Source organism: Helianthus annuus, chromosome 16 (genome assembly GCF_002127325.2).
Source record: "Helianthus annuus cultivar XRQ/B chromosome 16, HanXRQr2.0-SUNRISE, whole genome shotgun sequence".
In the NCBI taxonomy this organism is placed as follows: domain Eukaryota; kingdom Viridiplantae; phylum Streptophyta; class Magnoliopsida; order Asterales; family Asteraceae; genus Helianthus; species Helianthus annuus.
Window position 1 is genome coordinate 138,104,054 of NC_035448.2, and position 20,390 is coordinate 138,124,443.

The 20,390-nt window shown below is 33.7% G+C and overlaps 2 protein-coding genes across 2 annotated transcripts; one reads left to right on the forward strand and one right to left on the reverse strand.

The window, feature by feature from the left end:
• Positions 1–10,358: 10,358 nt before the first annotated feature.
• LOC110916884 (microtubule-associated protein 70-5) lies at positions 10,359–15,557 on the forward strand. The gene is made up of 9 exons (XM_022161535.2): positions 10,359–10,519; positions 10,589–10,674; positions 12,355–12,420; positions 12,518–12,688; positions 12,798–12,968; positions 14,044–14,199; positions 14,298–15,002; positions 15,087–15,235; positions 15,336–15,557. Exons 1-9 carry the CDS (start codon positions 10,423–10,425, stop codon positions 15,358–15,360), a joined length of 1,626 nt encoding a protein of 541 aa, XP_022017227.1. The 5' UTR covers positions 10,359–10,422; the 3' UTR covers positions 15,361–15,557.
• A 1,950-nt stretch (positions 15,558–17,507) lies between these two features.
• LOC110915006 (pentatricopeptide repeat-containing protein At4g16390, chloroplastic) lies at positions 17,508–19,850 on the reverse strand. The gene has a single exon (XM_022159627.2). It carries the CDS (start codon positions 19,732–19,734, stop codon positions 17,683–17,685), a length of 2,052 nt encoding a protein of 683 aa, XP_022015319.1. The 5' UTR covers positions 19,735–19,850; the 3' UTR covers positions 17,508–17,682.
• Between the last annotated feature and the right edge of the window lie 540 nt (positions 19,851–20,390).

The following is a 20,390-nucleotide window of genomic DNA, read 5'->3' on the forward strand; positions in this document are numbered from 1 at the left end:
TAGAATATGTTAACAATGTAATTTATAGTGATGCACATGTGCATAGTGTATATGGTAATGATAAAGTTAATGTTAATGCACGTATTCATTGAGATTGTATGTTTGTTAATTATTTGTTTTTTTTTATTTTTGTTTATTATTGTAGATCAATAATGGAAAAAATCGAATAAGGTAACTTTCATTTTGAAATCAAGAGATGAAGGGTCACACAAATGTCGGATACAATGGAAGATTATTACGCAACTGTTAAACGAAGAACATAATCATTGAAGATTGTGTCATAATTAGGGAGAATTTGAAGAACAAACGTCCAATGAACTGCCATAACCTAGTTATTGTTGGAATATCTAGCGTCAATACACCGTTCCGTGAATTTGTAAGTTTATACACTTTGTTTTGCATGTTTATATGTTAACAGATGGGTGCTGCTAAAAATAAATTTCTTGGTTTGGAGGCTTGTTTTGGATAGACTACCAACAACAACGAATCTTAGTAGAAGAAATGTCCAAATTCCAGCCCTTGATTGCAAGATCTGCCATGACGGGGACGAAACAGCGAGCCAACTTTTTGTTTCATGCAGAATGGCTCAAAGTCTATGGGATTTTGTCGCTGAATGGTGTAAGTTGGGATCAATATTCATGCTAGATCTGAAGGATTTTGTGTATCTGCATCAGCGCTACTGCGGATCTAAAAAATGGAAACAGGTTATGCTCTCAATCATTCAGATTATGCTATTGTTTATATGGAGAAACATGAATGATGTTTTTAATAGGAAGCAAATGAATCTAACACATCTGAAGGAGGAAGTTAACACGCTTGGGTTTCTTTGGATAAAAAATAGGGCAAAGTGCAACGCTTTAAGTATCTATTTTTTATCAGTAACACTCGGTAAGGATCTGATTATTACCAGTAGATATATATATTGTTATTTAGGTATCTGTTTTTTATCAGTAATTTTGATTTCCATCAATGATATATATGAATGTGATTCAACTCGTTGATATGTTAACTGTGCTTGTTATGTTATCGCACAGATATTATACAGTGCCATAGCCAACCTAGTATGTATATATGAACCAAATAAAGTTAATAATATCATTCATGTGCATAGTGAGTTTGAGCAGATTTGTTTAGGATACGTGTATATGATGTTAGGTAATTAGAAAATGCTGGTGTTGTTGTTTTAGGTAATGCACATGTGCATAGTGAACTTGAGAAGTTTTGGGTAAGATACGTGGTTTTGTGTAATTAGGATATGATGGTGTTATTTTTTCATGTGATTCACATGTGCATAGCAAACATGAGCAGCTTTGTTTAATATATGTGTATATGATTCTGTTTAATTAGATTTTGTTGATGTTGTTGTTTAAATTGATGCATATGTGCATATTGAATTTGAGCAAATAACATTAAACTTTACATATGGATTGATTTTAAGCATCATTATAAGAATATGTGACGCACATGTGCATATATATGCACGAATTCATATGGTTACAGTGATGAAAAAGGTTGTTTAATGCACATACTAATTGAAATTGCATGTTTGATTATATTATGTTTCAATTATTATTGTAGGAAAAAAAAACGGAAAAAAAGCGAAGAAAATAACACTTTTGTTGAGATCGAATGACAAAGGGGCAACAAAACTGCCAGATGATAAGGAAGGTGAATACAAAAGTGTTAAGTGAAAAGCCAAAAAAGGTTGGTTATTAGTCGATGATGCAGTTGGTAATATATGCACATGTGCATCCAATTGTTACTTTCTGTTGAACGATGTTCTTTGATGTCACGTGCAGTTACGGCAGGATAAAGAAATACAAGGAATAGGACAAGTAGACGAATGCACGATGTGATGGATCTTATGTGATGGATGATAAGGGCGACAAGATAGTGGAAAACATTAATGAAAGAAAGTTGGATAGAACGATGTTATATTTAAAATTATGGTTGTTTTTGTATGATGGTTTATATGTTGGTTATTTTCTTTTAACGATAATTTATATTTGTTTATTGGATGATGACAACTATGTGATCGTTAATTCCATAATTTGATGTAATATGGTATAGTATATGTTGGAAAAGCACATGTGCATAAGGTAAATTAGTATGCATAGTGGTGATATATGATGTGTTACCGGATGATTATATTCAGTTTACACCGTTTTCAAATGTTATATGGTGGTTGATATAATATATGTTAGAAATACACAAGTGTGTAATATTTTGACGTAAATGATTGTGTTGCCTATGCACATGTGCATATTTATATATTATGATGCATAGTGGTAATTCATGATGGTGTTTGGTATAGGATATGTAGCTTACAATGTTGTATGGTGTATGGTATAATATATGTTGGAAATGCCCATGCATATATTGATGTGATATAATGTGTGGCATAAATTATGTTGGCAATGCACATGTGCATAACGTAAAGGTAGTAATGTTTAATGTTGTTTGACATAGTATATGGTGGCAATGCACATGTGCATAATGTATACGTTGCAATGTATAATAGGTGGATTGAAAATGGAGTACATGCACTTAAAACATAATGACATTAGAAACAGTGAATCAACAAGTTTAGATGCTATGGTTTCAATGTTGAAAAAACAATGAATGTAAACAAAAACAAGTGATAATCAATATATAAGTAGTTGCATGTGGAAAATCCAGTTGTTGTATCATAAGTGTTGTACATCATCACAATGTCCTCATAGTGATTAAACGTTCTATTTAGAGTAGGGAATTCAGCATCAACATCAGTGCCAACCCCACCCATCTTGACCCGTCTTTACTCTGGTGTTTCTCAGCACGCCATAAGATGCATAGACTCCACCATGCCTCCCCGGTTGTCGGCTTGTTCTTCCATTTTTTTTTGTAGTTGTCCGCCACCCAAGACCCTTTGTTTAATGCCATTCTGTACATAATTGGATAGTCGTCCATAAGGCACCTGTTCAGAATGCATACATGGTATAATTTTCAACATAATGCACATGTGCATATAAGTTAATACAATATCATTTACAATCAACATGATGCACATGTGCATATAATTTAATACAACATCATTTACAGTCAATATAATGCACATGTGCACATCATTTAATACGATATCATTTACAAAAGTATAAACATCGTTTACAGTCAACATAATACCTTTAGTCACAAATCGAATGAATTGTAACTCTTGATGATCTGTATTTGTAGGTGCTGTCAAAGTGATGTAGACATAGAGTCAAGAGTCTGAATTTCAAACCTATGAAGGGTATGTCGACTTTCAACACTTTTAGACATAATTCTGTGACTACCAACAGGATTGACAACAGATGGACCACCAAAGTCGGCATCAGATGTTGTATGATGACGATATTCAGACAATATATGAGGAGGTTCATCGGATATACGAGGATGGACACAAAGACGCCATATGCCACTGTAAACATCGTGCCGGCTGCAACCGCCATGAAGTACATGAACACGACTATCTATATGCCATGAAAACCATCGTGCACGGCTCTCCGCCGCCGTGAACCGCCGTGAATGCCTCTCGGCCGAGTGAGAAGACCATGAACTGGTGTTGGTGAACTACCGAAACCCCAAAGTGGAGATAATATATGTGCATATAATATTGAGTAACCATAATGTACAACATAAAACATGATGCAATTGACACAATGCACATGTGCATATAATATATGTGCATATAATACTGAGTAACCATAATGTACAGCATAAAACATAATGCAGTTGACACAATGCACATGTGCATATAATATTGAGTAATCATATTTTACATCATAAAACAATTGTGAACATGCTGCAAAGGAGTATATCATTGAACGAGTCACAATTTACATAAAATGGATATAAAATACCATATATTGACAAATTAAAGAATTATATATAAACCTTTTACCTGAAAAGATACCACTTGGCTAAAAATTCACCATCACTTCTGACCTGCAACTACCACCAAACACCAAACAAGAATGCCTAATTTATTTGGGATTCGAATAGAATAAAACCTGCTGGAGTATGCTATATGTAAAATTGAATTACTTACAGCAGCCATCGTCCTGTCACTGCAACTTGTTTCGATTCCAGAACAACCAAATAATCTTTCAAAACGAGATTCTAATCAAGGGCAAATCATAAATTGAAATCATAGCATAAACATCTGAATTGGATTCGAAAACTAAAACCTGTAGATTATGAAGAAAATCAAACAAATCAGTGAATAATGAAGATAATCGAAGCAGAATCCAAATCGGATGAAAAATAGGTATTCCTATGTTTGAATGATATCATATAAATACAAAACCGATTGAAGAACTGTGTGAGGATTGGCGAAAGATAGAAACAGGAAAACTCAATTGAAGATTATGCTATTCTTTGGAAATCAGTCGCCGCCGCCGCTGTAAGATCGTCGTAGTCGATGGATGCAAGATCTCTGATGAAACCCTAGATTGTGAAAGACTGTCGTGAACAGGGGATGGAAATAAGGAGAGCTTGTTTTTTTATTAAATGTCACTTAATTACAAATTTGCCATGTGTTCACATTGGTTCTCGCGGTTCTCGCAATAAAGGGTGGTTCCTAACGGATCTTTATCCTATATATATATATATATATATATATATATATTTATTATTCTAATTTTAAATGTTAATATACATCATGTTTATTAAATAATTAGACTAGACAACCCAAAATCTAACTATTTTCATGTCGGGTTCATTTCATATTTGAGATCGTATGAGAAACTGCCACCCTAAATCCCTAACTATGATCTTATAACCATTCTAAGCATCAAAATCTAACCACATGTTTGTAGATAAGCATGCCCACTCAACCAAATCATCTTCTCTTCAAACCATCACGAAACCGAAGAATACAGAAAAGTATAAAGGCGTGATGTAGTGGATGTGTACATGGTCCAAAATTCCAAATGGATTTGGTGTTTGGTGTTGTTGGTAAAGATGTGGAGTATTTTGTCCACCATTAGTCACTAATCAAGATTCAAAAATAGTAATCCAATCACGGCTTGAATTTAATTAGTTGTATAATTATTTGAATAATTTTCGTATTTTTCATCATGGCTTTCAAGCAAAGATGATGTGATCAAATTGTTATCTTGAATAAACCTTGTTCTTCCAAGCCACTTCATTATATTGCATAATTTATCATTTATGTATCTTTGAATACTTTTTTTATTTTACTTACACGTAATTATTTAGTTTGAAAGATGGGTTCCTACCACTAGGAGGGTTTATTGGTTAAGCAAACAAAAAGAGCTTTCCATCAACAATAATTTTGTTTTGCTTTATTCATTCATGAATTCTATGATAAATCCAACCGATTATTAGTCTCAAATTCTAAATAGATTCAAGTACCAATGAGTTTTGGATTAAGGATCTTAAAAAAATGACCTTTTTGGTTATTGTGGTTATCCGAATCGGTTTTCTTGGGTGGAGTTTGTTTGAAGATATATGAGTTTGAACCGGTATCGAATTGGAACAAAGCTAGAACAAATGAAAAAAAAAATCATAACTCAATTCAAGTTAACTTTGAATAAAATATTAAAAAAAGGCTAAAATATATATAATACGAATTTGGATATTCAGGTCATTTTGGTTGAAAACCAAACGCATAGCGGAAACAAAACTAAACAAAATACTTTAAGGATAGGCTAGATGTACCCATTTCTTACTTTTTTATATTCATCCCTGGAAAATTAATTTATAATTTTTCATATTCACCTCTTTTGAAAAGTCATCATTTAAAATTTTTTAAAAATGCTTTGTGGAAAAAAAAAATTACATTCTTAGTTGTCATATCCACCCCTACATCAATTTAAAACTTGTCATATTTACCCCATTGAAACATATTTTTTTAAAAAGTATTTTTTCAATGAAAAAAAAAACCCTTTAAAAATACTTTATGCTAAAAAATGTTTTTTTAAAGTAAAACACGTTTTTCTTAAGAAGAAAGAAACTTTTTTAAAACAAAAATTCTTCTTTAAAAAACTTATAAACGTTTCAAAAACATTTTCTCTATTTTAATCATTTATAGATGTATTTAAAAAATTAATCATATAACCTTTTTATAAATGATAAAAAAAGTTGTTTATTTTTTGTCGTACCCTCCAAGCCTGTAAACGAATGGATGTAATGAATCGTTCGTAAATCCTTCATTTGGGAGTTCTTAATAATTGAACGAACATGAACAATACTTTTTGTTCATTTAGTTAAGGATTAACGTAAACATATGTTTCGTTTGTTGATTTTTGTTCGTAAACGTTCTTTATGTCTGTTCCTTATGTATGTTCGTTAATAGTAATTCATGTTTATGAATTGTTCATCTAGAATGTTAACGAACAAACATGAATAAATGCAAACACGCTCATTTTCTAAACGAACGATCACGAACACGTTAATTAACCATTTTTATTTACTAACAAATGATATGCTTTTTTTAATAAACATTCTCCAAAAAAATATAGCAATTTTTAGAAGAGAATGTTTTTATAAATAGGAAAAAGTGTTATTAAAAAAACTTAATGTTATATAAAAATACAAAAACAGTTTTGAAAGAAAGTTCTTTAAGTATTTAAAGATGTTTAAAAATTAGTGATAATATAAGATAACCAAATGACAAAAATCGAGGAAAAGGGTATATTTAACAACCCCCAATGCTTTATTTTTTATTTTATGTTTTTTAGATAAAAGCTTTATATCATTCAATATGACAACTTGCCATGTTACATCAAAACAGAAGGTAGACGGGTAACAAGCTACGCCACCACCCCTTTCTGAATTGCAAACCCTAATCTACCAAAGACAAAAACCCGTCCACCTGAGGCTGAGCAATTATTGTGGATGACCCATTAGACCATAGTTAGGAATTGGATAGCTTCTGGTGCTAGAGAGCCAAATGTGTCAAAGAATAAGGTTAAATTCGCATGTTGTGCCAAAATGATAAATTATTAAATAATTAAACTACTACATGAAACCCTCTTTTATAGGGTAAGGTTAAATTGGCATGTTGTGCCAAACTTCGAAAATTAATTGACTTATAAGATTCAACTTAACTTTGTGAATAAACACGTAAATTACTTAAATTAACTATTCATGCAATCCCGGGTGATAATCTAGTTTATAAATAAAAAGAAATAAATCAAATTTTGCTAAAATTGAGTTCAAATCAATGGGTTTGAAATTAGGTTTTAAGTGATAGAATTTGAGGGGGTAACAACATGCGACCATTTGTGTCGCATGATTTGACTCATTAAGACCTTGTTGTCCATTATTTATGGGCCACGTAATGCGAGTTGTGCCCTTTCTAAGTTAAGCTCTTTTTTGGCTTATTTGCTTATGTCTAGTTGATCCATATAAGAGCTCATTAACTTTTTGATCAACTTCGTATCAAAAACTCATAAATTTGTATCTCAGTTCGAAAACTGAATTGGAAATTCGATTGGTCTTACCGACTTGAAAAACCCAAAAACCTAACTTAAAATTTGGAATCTGAATTGATTTGGTATGATTTTTTTAATTGATCTTAATTTTTTTTCAAATGTATTTAAATATTAAACACTCTACTTAAACCTAAAGCTTAATCTAACTTAGCTTCCACAACTATAATTCTATTATTCCTTATATTTTGCTCGTAAACGCTTCATCCTTTCAATTTAATTAGTTATTTGTTCTCGACGAGTTCAAGTTTGCGTTGCAGCAACCGAGCAAAAACTCTAATCCGCGTGTACTTTGATTAGTGTTGCTTAATATCGAGTAATACAAACTGATCGAGTCAAGGTTAGCTTTTTCAAGAGCTTGCGTTTAGGGATAACATTTTCAACGTGTCATAAGAAAAACGTAGGCAAAAACTGTGTACTGTGGTAGTTGATGATATTGATGGCAAATGGGGAACAAAATTTCAAACACTTTTATATTTGTCAATCCAAAAGACAACTTTTACCGGGTCAAGTAATCTTTTCTTGGATTGTAATTCTTAGTTAGATATTTTTTCTCTCTAATAACATTAACAAAAGGTTTATAGTCTAGCGGTATGAAGTTGTATAGTAAAGATGTTCATTCAAGCTGGTTAAGGTTTCTAGTTTCATAATAGACATTGGTGTAAATATAGGAATAAGTTTAGAAGATATGTAAGTTAACGGTTATAGAAAAATAAAATCTTATAACATTGTCTACATAATCATCTTATAGACAACTTATTAAATTATGATTATTGATATGATGGTAAGATTGTAATTAGGAGTTGAATATGAATGAAAAGACAAAAAAGAGATACAAAGATAAAGAAACACCTATATATATTTTTTTCTTAATAAATTTACAGAAAATATATTTATAAACCTAAATATAAATCAGCTCAAAAACTACAAACTGAAAACCTAGAACTAAGAAGTCAATAAACTGTAACGTTAGTATTTCTTACTAAATTGGATTTCAAGTTAAATTAAAAATAGGTTTGCATTTCATAAAGCACTTATCGCTAAATCGCTAATAAAAAGAAGTTATAGAATCACAATTTCATATTCACAATTTTCCATCTCCATTAATCCAAAGCTTAGATCACAAATAATTGCCCTTCTCGTTAAAAAAAATGGATAAAGTTAACCAGTGGACTAAAATGGCAACAGTGAAACCTTTTTGCACCCACAGACGAAAAATAAAACATTTGAACTAAACTGTCAAAATGACGCAAACCACGCATTTAACTCTAAAAACTAATATAAAATCACACATAATATGATATAATATAAAATAATATTGAAAAATGATGAAATACGAATAAAGTTTCTTAACAAACCGTGCGAATCAAATAATAAAGAGACAGTGGCAATTTCATAAATAACACTACATATATGTGGAGTAGTTATAGAATTACCGTACATATGATCACTCTAGAGAAATAATATAATTAACGTTATCATGGAATTATATCCTAATCCAACTAAAACATATAATTACTCTAGAGTATTTTTGTAATTACTTAGATAGTTACGCTAGAGTGAACATACAACTAGCGTAATTATATAACTATATTCCATAGCTTTTTTTTTCGAAAAAGAAAGTGGATGTAATTATAATTATGCCATCGAATTTATTTTTTTCCGTTCACTTCGTACGTATAGTACCATAATTTTAATTGTTCAATACAATACGATACAATATAATATAATATAAAGGCTATACGTGAGAGGGCCTACCACCATTCTGTCCAATAGAGTTGAGAATTTTGACGCCCACTAACGAACACCATTTAAGGCGTCCGAAATTTAGCATTGGAGATGCTCTTAAAGTCTTAATATTGGACTTAATAAATGTTAAGGTGTTAACAACTAAATAAGATAAACGGGTCAAAGTTTATGTCGTAACAAATTCATAAGTAGAATAAAGTCCGGGACGACATGGCTATAATAAATTGGTTCATCATATCATACATACAAACAAACATAATATATGAAGAACAAAAAGACAAATACCGTGTAATAAATGGAACATAAATAAACGGAAAAATTACATGTTTTGTCGTTTATCTATATACCATTTTGCAAGCGGTGTCATTTTCAACAAATTTTGACTGGTTTTGCCTTTTATAGGGAATTTTGTTGCACGTTACGTCCTTTAAGCCTAATCCAGTTAAATTTTTCTGTTAAATCTTATTACACATAGGTAATTTAGTCTTTTACTTATTTAAAGGACAAAACTTGTAATTTATTCTTTAAAAAATATTTCAAAAAAATTTATATATATATATATATATATATATATATATATGTGTGTGTGTGTGTGTATAACAAAACGGAGGTTGAAGGAGACGCATCAGTTTTTCTTATACACATATGTATATAAAAATATTTTTGAAATATTTTTAAGGAATAAATAACAAGTTTTGTCATTTAAATAAGTAAAACGACTAAATTACACATGTGTAATAAGATTTAACAGAAAAATTTAACTGGGTTAGGCTTAAAGGACGTAATGTGCAACAAAATACCCTATAAAGGGCAAAATCTGTCAAAATTCGTTGAAAAGAACACCACTTGCAAAATGATATATAGATAAAGGACAAAAATTGTAATTTTTCCTAAATAAACCATATTATTATTAAATATTAAATATTAAATAATAAAGTAATCATGATATCATCAAAGGGATACAAATGGATATGAAAAAATGTAACGGTTACCATCATGATGCTGAGTCTCCGGCCGGCTTTCATGCTTTGTTCCTTTCATGGCGTTCGCTTCAAACTATGGCAAAAACAAAATCCCTAGCTAGCTAGCTACTTTCTCTTCCTTACAAAACCGGACTCTTTATATCTCAACTTAATATATATAACAACACCATCTTGCATTTATAACATATATACAAACAAACAAAGAACAAAAAATGGTGGGGTTTGAAGAATATGGTCAAGAATGTTTTCATGTTACTCAGCCTGATCCTGTTGTGTTGGAACTCAACAGGCTGCAGAACTTGCTCAAAGGTGAGTTTGGTTTGGTTAAGAACGATTGCGAAATGATTCGGCTGATTTTTTGGTTGGTTTTGTTTGCAGAGAAGGATCGCGAGTTGGGGTTTGCGCATAGCGAGATTAAAGCGATGAAAGCGGCTGATGTTTTGAAAGAAAAATCGCTAGAAGAGGTGCCAATAAGTTACCTATGGTTTTAGAAAGAAATAACAAGCTAAACCGGCTTGGGTGGGTGGGTTAGCCGGAATTGTGGTTTAGCTTTTTGGCGGGTCGGTTTTGGTGGTTTGAACTGATTTTTTTTATTTTTTTTTAATTGTTATTTTGTATAAAATTTTAAAAATGATAAAAATGTGGGGTTGGGTGGGTTGGTAGGACCGACCGGTTTTAGGGGTTTTGGCGGTTCGGTTGTGGCAGTTTAAACCGAATTTTTAACTTTTTTTTCAGTTACTAATTTGTATTATATTTATTAACCATAACGTTTTATGAATATAATTAATTTTTGCCCCGCCCGCGTTGCGGGGCAATAAACCGAATATTTTTCTCTCATAATATGTATGTCTTTACAGAGGGCAAAATCGTAATTATATTTTTTTGAACTGAAGACGAAATCATGATTTTAAACTGAGAGTAAAATCATAATTTTGAGCTAGGGGGAAAAACATAATTTAATTTTGAAATGTAAGCAAAAACGTAATTTTGAGCTGAGGACAGAATCGTAATTTTTAGCTAGAGGAAAAAACAACATTTTATTTTTTAACTGGGGGCAAAAACGGAATTTTAAACGGAGGGCGAAATCGTAAATTTAAACTGGGAACAAAATTAAAAATGAGTTTTTGAACTGAGGGCAAAAGCGTAATTTTGAGCTAGGGCAAAATTATAATTTTATTTTGAGCTGTGGGCAAAAACGTAATTTTAAACGAAGGACGAAAGCGTAATTTTAAACTGGGAATAAAATTAAATAAAAAATGAGTTGGTCTAATAGGGAAGTGAGAGGCAGCTAATAATTTTGAGCTAGGGGGGAAAACATAATTTCATTTTGAACTAGGGGCAAAAACTTAATTTTGAGCTGAGGGCAGAATCGTAATTTTGAGCTAGAGGGAAAAAGAACATTTTATTTTGAACTGGGGAAAAAACGTAATTTTAAACGGAGGGCGAAACCGTAATTTTAAACTAGGAACAAAATTAAAAATAAGTTTTTGAACCGAGGGAAAAAGCGTAATTTTGTGCTAAGGACAAAATTATAATTTTATTTTTAGCTGGGGGCGAAAACGTAATTTTAGCTAGGGGCAAAATTATAATTGTATTTTGAGCTGGGGGCAAAACCGTATTTTTAAACTAAGGACGAAAGCGTAATTTTAAACTGAAAATAAAATAAAATAAAAAATAAGGTGGTCCAATAGGGAAGTGACAGGCAAGCTGCCTGGCACTATTCCCCTACTTAGAAATGTATATGTAGGTAATTAGAAATGTATATGTAGGTAATACATGTATATCATTGCATATCCAAAAAATAAATGATAAAAATAAATAAATGAAGACTAAGTGTGTCCAGAGTTAAAAATCCCTCCCCTTCCCTCCCCTCCCCTCCATGTCTTTCCAAATTGGAAAGACTATTTTCGGGCAAAAAAAAAACCCATTTTCCCTCCCCTCCCCTCCCCTCCCCCTGTTAAGTGGATCTCTGGAACATACTATAAACGACCAGTTCTAGTTTAGTTCGTACTGTCAAACCGTCAAAACCGAACCCTAAATCGAATAGTTGACTAGTTTTGGTTTGGAGTTTTGGACAGTTCGATCGGTTTCAATGGTTTATGAACATGATAAGTGACATGGTCCAAATACTTGTGTTTTTGCAGATGGGAAACATGGTAGAAAAACTCGACAACAAGATCAGGAACACCGAAAACCTTCTTGAGCAAAAGGCAAATTATAATAATCATCATATTCTTTTTTAAATGCTTTTGAATCTCCATAATCATCTAATTGGAATATTTGTGTAAAAAAAAAAAAAAAAACTAGAATTTGGATATCAAGAAACTAGTAACAGAGAAGAAAGAAGCAGTAGCTGCACAATTTGCAGCAGAAGCAACTCTTCGAAGGGTGTATGCGAATCAAAAGGATGACGATTCAGTCCCAATCGATTCCATTATCGCTCCTCTAGAGGCCGATATTAGAATGTACAAACACGAGGTACAACAACAACTTACCTCGTATAAAATAAAACAAATAAATGATACGCGTTGTCTTTTGTTTTGTTTTGTTTTGTTTAAGGTGTTTGTTTGTTTGTTTGTTGTACTAGATTGCAGTGCTACAAGAGGATAAAAAGACACTAGAAAGACATACAAAATCAAAAGAAGCAGCCTTGCTTGAAGCAGAGAGAATTCTGAGAAGTGCTTTAGAAAGAGCTTTGATTGTAGAAGAGGTTCAGAATCAGAATTTTGAGCTACAAAGACGAATCGAGATTTGCCAGGCAATAATTCCTTTTTATTGCACGTAACGACTTAAAACATCGGTCGGGTCGGGTTGGGTTGGGTGGACTCAAAACAGTTTTTGTTTAAAATATTAATTTCTTTAAAAATAGTTATAATGTTGAATATAATTAAAAGTATATAATTTTCAAAGGAGCGTAGTTGTCAATAGCGAATAGCAGTCAATAGCGACAAGCCAGTGGCGGAACCAGAAATTTTGAACTAGGGGGTCAAAATATATATATACACACACCTGCTACTAACATAATTATTATTTTACTTATGTAAAAAATAAAAAAAGAGAAAGTTAAAACAATGAAAAAATTGAAAATCTTAACAGTTTTTAAACTAAATCAAAGAATAACCTACTTTACGTTAAATTATAAATAATTATTCTTTACATTATTAATTCAAATTCAATATTAACCTTTTATATACTCTAAAACCAAGTGAAAGCGTCTGAAAATAAAAAGAAATTAGTGTACAAGTGATAGTGACTGCTCTTACAATTAGACTTTTCAATAGATTGGTTAATTACAAAAATACCCTTCATCTTCTTTACTTTATACTCTTAAGTTTCACTCTCATAAGCTTCAACTGTCACGACGGAAAAAGAACTCCGGTGAGCACCTTTCTATTTTCTTCTTTTTGATGTAAATACTATTTGATAACAATCTCATAAGCCTGTAACTATGACAAAAGGGGGTCAAAATCCAGAGACCCGCTGCTTAAAGGATCAAATTAAACCTTGAATGGCCGTCCGGCAGCCGGGGGGTCAGCGGACCCCCCTGACCCCCCTGTAGTTCCGCCGATGCGACAAGCTACCTATATGCTACGTAGCGATAATGATGTTTAGCGATAACGTAGATATACAGAAAATACATGTTTTCGAGCGGTGGAGATGACAAAAAAATGAAAGAATATATAAAAATGTCGCTATTTATCGCTATATACTATATAACGACATATATCCTATATATGCTATGTAGCGTGCTATAGCCGCTATTGACAACTATGATGGAGACCTAAATGCGCTTTATTAAAACACGATTTTAAATCTGGTATCCACATGTGCAGGAGGAAAACAAGATCTTAGAGAAAACGAACCGTCAAAAGGTTTTAGAGGTTGAAAAGCTCAGTGAAACCATTAAAGAACTCGAGGAAGCTATTCTCGCAGGTGGAGCGGCTGCAAATGCTATTCGTGACTTCAAGCGTCAGATTTCGGAACTACAAGTAATACGACAGCGATTCTTCATAAATTAAAACCGTTACAACCGTACTTTAACATAATATAATCAACTCATGTTGGGTTTTCTTAATATCTTCTTTAGGAGGAGAAAAGAACATTAGAAAGGGAGCTAGCAAGAGCAAACGTCTCAGCCAATCGCGTCGCAACGACAGTGGCTAATGAATGGAAAGATGAGAAAGATAAGGTCATGCCTGTAAAGCAATGGTTGGAAGAAAGGAGGCTTATGCAGGCGGAAATGCAACGGTTAAGGGACAAATTGACCATATCAGAAAGAACCGCGAAGAGTGAAGCACAACTTAAAGAAAAAGTGAAGCTAAGACTAAAGACACTCGAAGACGGATTAAAGCAGTCAAGTTATGGATCACCAAGAGTCGAAAAGTCAACTCATTTGTTCGGGATCTTGTCAAGTAATGGTGGAAGGAAGAGATCAACGTCACAGCCAAGGGGTTCATCGTTGGGCTCACGAAAACCAGACGTTGAATCTGAAACAAAACAGATTAATGGCGCTAATAAGAATTTGGTGAGGCAAGGTTTATGGGCTTCTCGGAGTAAGGTTGTTGATAGAGACGAAAAGGAGAATAACGAAATGATCGTTGAAAATACGAGTGCTTTGAAGTTTGATAAGTTTAAGGATGAAGATAGGAAAACTACCAAATCTTTCGCGGGTGACGGTGATGATGTTGTTTCGGGGTTTTTATATGATAAACTTCAGAAAGAGGTGATTAGTTTAAGGAAGTTTTGTGAGATGAAAGACACCAGTTTGAATGCAAAAGATGAGGAAAACAAGGTAGTTTCTCTCTCTCTCCCCCTCTCTCTCTCTCTATATATATATATATACATATATATATATCTAAAGCGAAACGAAAAACAGGTGCTAATGAAGAAGGTTGAAAACTTAGTAAAAGCACTAGAACAAGAGTCAAAGAAGTGGAAAAGAGAAGCAGCCACAAGAGATAAGAATTTAACATCCATAAAGACAGATGAACAGAAACCGGTCAAAAACTTAAACTCGTCAAAAAGGTATGTTTTAATAATCGTTTCGAAGAAAAATTCACCGAACTTTCTTTCCATAAATTTATGCGAATAGGGTATTCACTTATCGTTGTACGACACATATCAGTTTCAGGGCTGCAAAAGCATCTTGAAGGCTCACTTGAACATAGTGTGAATGACTCATTGGGGCTTGGAGACTTATTGTGCTAATTATAATTTATACCCTGTGTACATTACCATCATTTTATAAGTTATAACAATCCATGTTGTATCAAAATATTTGAACCTTTTAAGGTTGTTGTTTTGTAATTTGGAGTGAGTTAATTTATGATGTTTGGTTTTATCTTTATCCTTTATGTTTTTTTTGTTATTTCATTGGTCTCTTTATCCTGCAAATCAAACAACAGGATCATACTTGGATTAAAAAAAAAAAACAAAAAAAAAAAAAAAAAAAAAAACAGGGGAAACACAGAGGATGAATCTTAAACCTCAATAAAACATGATTACACTTCTTTTAAAAAAAAACATGAAGAAGTAGCCACTTTTATTCATTTTAAATACTAACAAGAAAAACTACTCTTGAACAGTAGCGAGAGACGGTTGCCACTTTCGATATCTGTCTCTATGTCGAGTAGATTTAGGATTGATCTTGCTGATGTGGAAATCCTTGGCATTTCTTACAAGAAATTCTAATTGCTTCCGCGTCACCACGATCTTAACTGTCGGCCGTTCCGTATAGCCAACGCGTTTCGCTTCTGATTTTCTTGATTTCGATCGTATATCGTTGTATGCCTCAAGATCAGAATATTCTTCTCCACTAGACTCAAGAACACTGATTTTCTTGATGCAATTACCCATGATGCAAAACTGATGCTAAAGCTCAAGACTCTTGCTTGATATATATACAAACACACACATATATATATATACAGATATATGTATAGTACAGAGGTCAAGTTATAGGCTACAAACGTGCATAGCATCTTGTAAATAGTTTAGTAATATCAATGAGACTCCTAGCCAAACAGATTAATTATGTTGAGTGCTTTATACAAAATTTAAAGATAAGGTTTGACTTTCAAGGGTGGTCATAGTTTATTAACAAATGAATCACACATGGGCTTTAAAATAAGTAACATGTTGACTTTTAGTTTCTCTTGATTTTAAATAACAAATATTGTTATTATATCTTACTTTTTAGAAGTCAATCACCAAGCTATCATTCCAATTGTAAATGTAGAAACCTATAGGTTGACCAGTTATTAAGGGGATTTAAATATATTTGAAGTCAAATATGTAGCAGGCAAATTTTATATGGCTGAAAAGGGTCTATCATCAATTTTTAATATGCTTTTAATGAAAGTAGAACTACTTAAAGTTTTGAAGCAATTTGCTAAGAAATTAAAATCACTCTTAGGGAATGTTTGGATGTATGTTTTAAAAAACAACAGGCACTATTTTATGTTTGGCGATACACTAGAAGATAATTTTAGAAATATTTTATATATGTAGTTTATCAAAATACGTTGTTTTCATATGTAAATTTAAAAAAGGGGAATTGGCCTGTACTAATCCCACCTTTAAATATTCTCCCCACCAGCCCCACCTTTTACCTATTTTTCCTACACTGGTCCCCCGTTAAAAAATTTAACGGAGTTATGTTTTTTTCCAAATTACAAACAGTTTTTTTACGGCTTTTGATCAGAACGACGATATGAGTCCATTGATGTAATACTTACCTCGAAACGGTGCTCCAAACGATGAAAACGACGCTTCAATTCGGGTGTTTAAATTTCCAATTAACAAAAATCAAGCCATTTGGAGCACTATTTCGAGGTAAGTTTTACATCAATGGACTTGTATCATCGTTCTGATCAAAAGCCCTAAACAATATGTTTGTACTTTGGAAAAAAGCTTAACTCCGTTAAGTTTTTTTAACGGGTGACCGGTGTAGGAAAAATAGGTGAAAGGTTTTTTAACGGGTGACCGGTGTAGGAAAAATAGGTGAAAGGTGGGACTAGCGGGGGGATTATTCAAAGGTGGGACTGTCAATGGCCAATGACCTCTAGTTGGGATTATTACAGGCCAATTCCCCTTTAAAAAACAGAAGAAAATCCTACTTATAGGCTTATATTATCGTTATTTATATTAAAACAAATAAAACAAAAAACCTATAATCCCGCTATTTTCACGCTATGGAGGCGCCAAAATCAGATTGTGACCGATTGACACATCGCCACACTATAGCGAGCACTATGCTTGCTATTAAGAACACTATATAATCCTGTGGACTTCAAGCTACAATAATACGATAATCATTACGAGACCGAATATTTGAACACTCCCTTAAGGACTACCAGTCTGAACCTCAATGAACATCCACTAGATAAACAAAACTCAACATTACAATCATCAAGAACATAAGCTAGTTAAGAAAAAGAATAGTGGTACATACGCGTTGGTCTAGTCAGCACTCAAGAAGCAACCGCCACCTCATCGCGTCTACCTTCCAACCATGTCTTAACAGCAACTTTTGTCGTTAAAAACCATCCAGCCTTATCAGGAGCCTCATGAAAAGGAGCATTAAGCTCCTTCAAATGGGCCTCAAGCGCCCCCGCCAAACCCTTATCCGAATACTTATGCTTCCCATGGCCCGTATTTACCCCAAGCAACGGCGGAAGCTCTTCGCCCTCTTCTAAAGCCTTGGTCAAATCGTTTATCCATATATGTAATGCGGTCAACGCTGCCCCTAATGAAAGACTCTTCAAATGTAACGACCAGTTTGTAGACGTTTTCGACTGTATATCGGTATATATATCGAGATTAATCCCCAATGCTAACAAATCACACGCTTTCTCCAACTGATCGAGATTAATACATAGATCGATTAAGCAATTGCAGTACGCTTTCTTTACATCTTCTCCCGATTCACTAAGTACTTTACTAGCTTCATTCTTGAAAGTTTCGTCTTCAATATTGGAATCCACTAGAGCTTCGATTAAACTACCAAGCTTCGGATTGGCGATTTGAACGCATCTAGTAAGCTTACCGAGTTCTTCACGAGGCGTTTGTGTCATCACGTTGAGAAGACAGCCGCAGGTCCGCTCATCCGGAGTTATACCAAGTTCGATGATTCGGTCAAACGTTGTCACCACATCGTCTGTCCGGTCGGCTTTCCCGTAGCATTGGATTAGCGAGGTTAAAACGTATATATTTGGCTGAAAACCGGACTCCACCATTTCTTTCAACACGGCCTCTGCCTCTACGACCTTTCCGCAGCACGAGAATATTGTGATCATCGATGAATACGTCCAGCTGTCGGGCTTACAATCCGTACAGGACTTCATGTCGTCAAGTAACTCAACAGCTTCATCGACGAAGCCGATATCAGCACACATAGACAAAAGGGTGTTGTAAAGAACGTTACTCAAATTCATCCCTTTCGCTCTCATCTCTTTGTACACGATCATTGCGTCATCACCGTACCGCGCTTTACCGTATGCACGAATAAGTGAAGCGTAAGTCGCCCAACCAGGCGTTAATCCACTACTCAGAAGTTGCTGATAAATCGACTTAACCTGCCACGGTCTCTTAGCTCTTCCCATAGCGTCTAACAACGTATTATAACACACCAAATTCGGTTTGACACCGACCGCTTTCATCTCTTCAAAAACCGTCAAACACCCATCGAAATTCCCACTCGTCCCGTAAATTTTAATAATCGTTGTGAACGTTACCGCATCAAGCCGCCACTTCTCGGTCCTCGAACGATCATACAACCTCAACGCCATATCCACATTCCCAACGCGTCCGTAACAATCAATCATCACCGCATAAGTAACATCATCCGGCTCAACCCCAAACGCCGCCATTTTCTCAAACCACTCCACAGCCTTCCCGGGCAACGAGCGCAACCTCGAACACCCAATAACTGTCGAAAACGTAACGTTATCCGGCGCAACACCTCTCTCAACCATTTCATCAAACACCTTCTCTGCACCATCCAAATCTTTACTCTTCCTAAACACCTTCAAAGCCACATTATAAAGCACAACCTCCCTATTCAACTCACACCTATCCTGAAAATACTTTAACACAATCCGAGCCGTTTGAGCATTCGACAACTTATTAATGACAATAACACCATCTTGCTCCACTAATTCACCCCCTAACTTACTATCTAACACCCTAAAAACATCCTCTTCAACTGGTAAACAAGAATTTAAAGCCTCTGCTACTTGAACAAGAGAATTGTACCTTGAATCATATGATTTCTGCTTAAAGGTTGAAGCTTTGGGGCTTTTGGGGTTGACCCAGATGAAGTTTTTCTTTTTATCGGTTGTTAATTGATGGGTGTTTGAAGTTTGAGGGTTTAAGTTGTGGGTTACTTCTGAAACTGATTCTTGTAGTGAAATTTGGGTGATTTTGAGCTGGGGTAGTCTTGATTGGAATATTGTTGGGTGAATGAAGGTTCTTTGAGTGAAAGAAATGGAAGGTGAAGAGCAGAAGCCGTATGTGTATGCCATTGATGGATTCTTGCAAACCTTATCGACTTTTTTGGTCGAGGATTTAGGGAGGAGTCACTTGGGTAGTCGGGTAAACAGGGTTTTAGCGATAATTTGATAAGAGAGATTGTGTGTGTGTGTGTGTGTGGGGCTTACGCTCCGTTTTGGATTTTATATCCAAAACATGTTTTAAGAAAATAGGATTTATGTAATCTTAGTCGGACTTTCGGTTAGTACTAGTTTGATTCATTACAGTAATCTTATCGATGTAGTTTAGCAGGTATTGGTTCACCGGCACTTGCTACATGCCTAGTAAAAATCTTGACGTCCATGTTGTGCATTTTGATGTTGTTAAGACATAAGGTATTTTATTAATTATATACTTTATATTGTACCTTGACGTCCATGTTGTCCATTTTGATGCTGTTAAGACATAAGGTATTTTATTAATTATATACTTTATATTGTACAATATAGATAATTTCCTTATGTTATTATGATTTACAATACTTTAAACATATTAAATACGGGATTTATTTTTGTTTTTTATAGTTATAAACTTAGGTAAATGGGAGATTTCTCATAATTTTAATAATTTTAATGGTTCTCGACTTTTCATTAATGACAATTTTGATGAAATTCTATCATTCAAGGAAAAGTGAATAGTGTTTTTTTTA

Excerpts from the sequence above, each read along its gene's own strand:
- LOC110916884 (XM_022161535.2), top strand. The coding sequence starts at position 10,423 with ATGGTGGGGTTTGAAGAATATGGTCAAGAATGTTTTCATGTTACTCAG. Across the intron at positions 12,689-12,797 it reads TTAGAATGTACAAACACGAG|ATTGCAGTGCTACAAGAGGA; the intron begins GTACAACAACAA and ends TTGTTGTACTAG. Across the intron at positions 15,003-15,086 it reads CAAAAGATGAGGAAAACAAG|GTGCTAATGAAGAAGGTTGA; the intron begins GTAGTTTCTCTC and ends AACGAAAAACAG.
- LOC110915006 (XM_022159627.2), bottom strand. The coding sequence starts at position 19,734 with ATGGCATACACATACGGCTTCTGCTCTTCACCTTCCATTTCTTTCACT.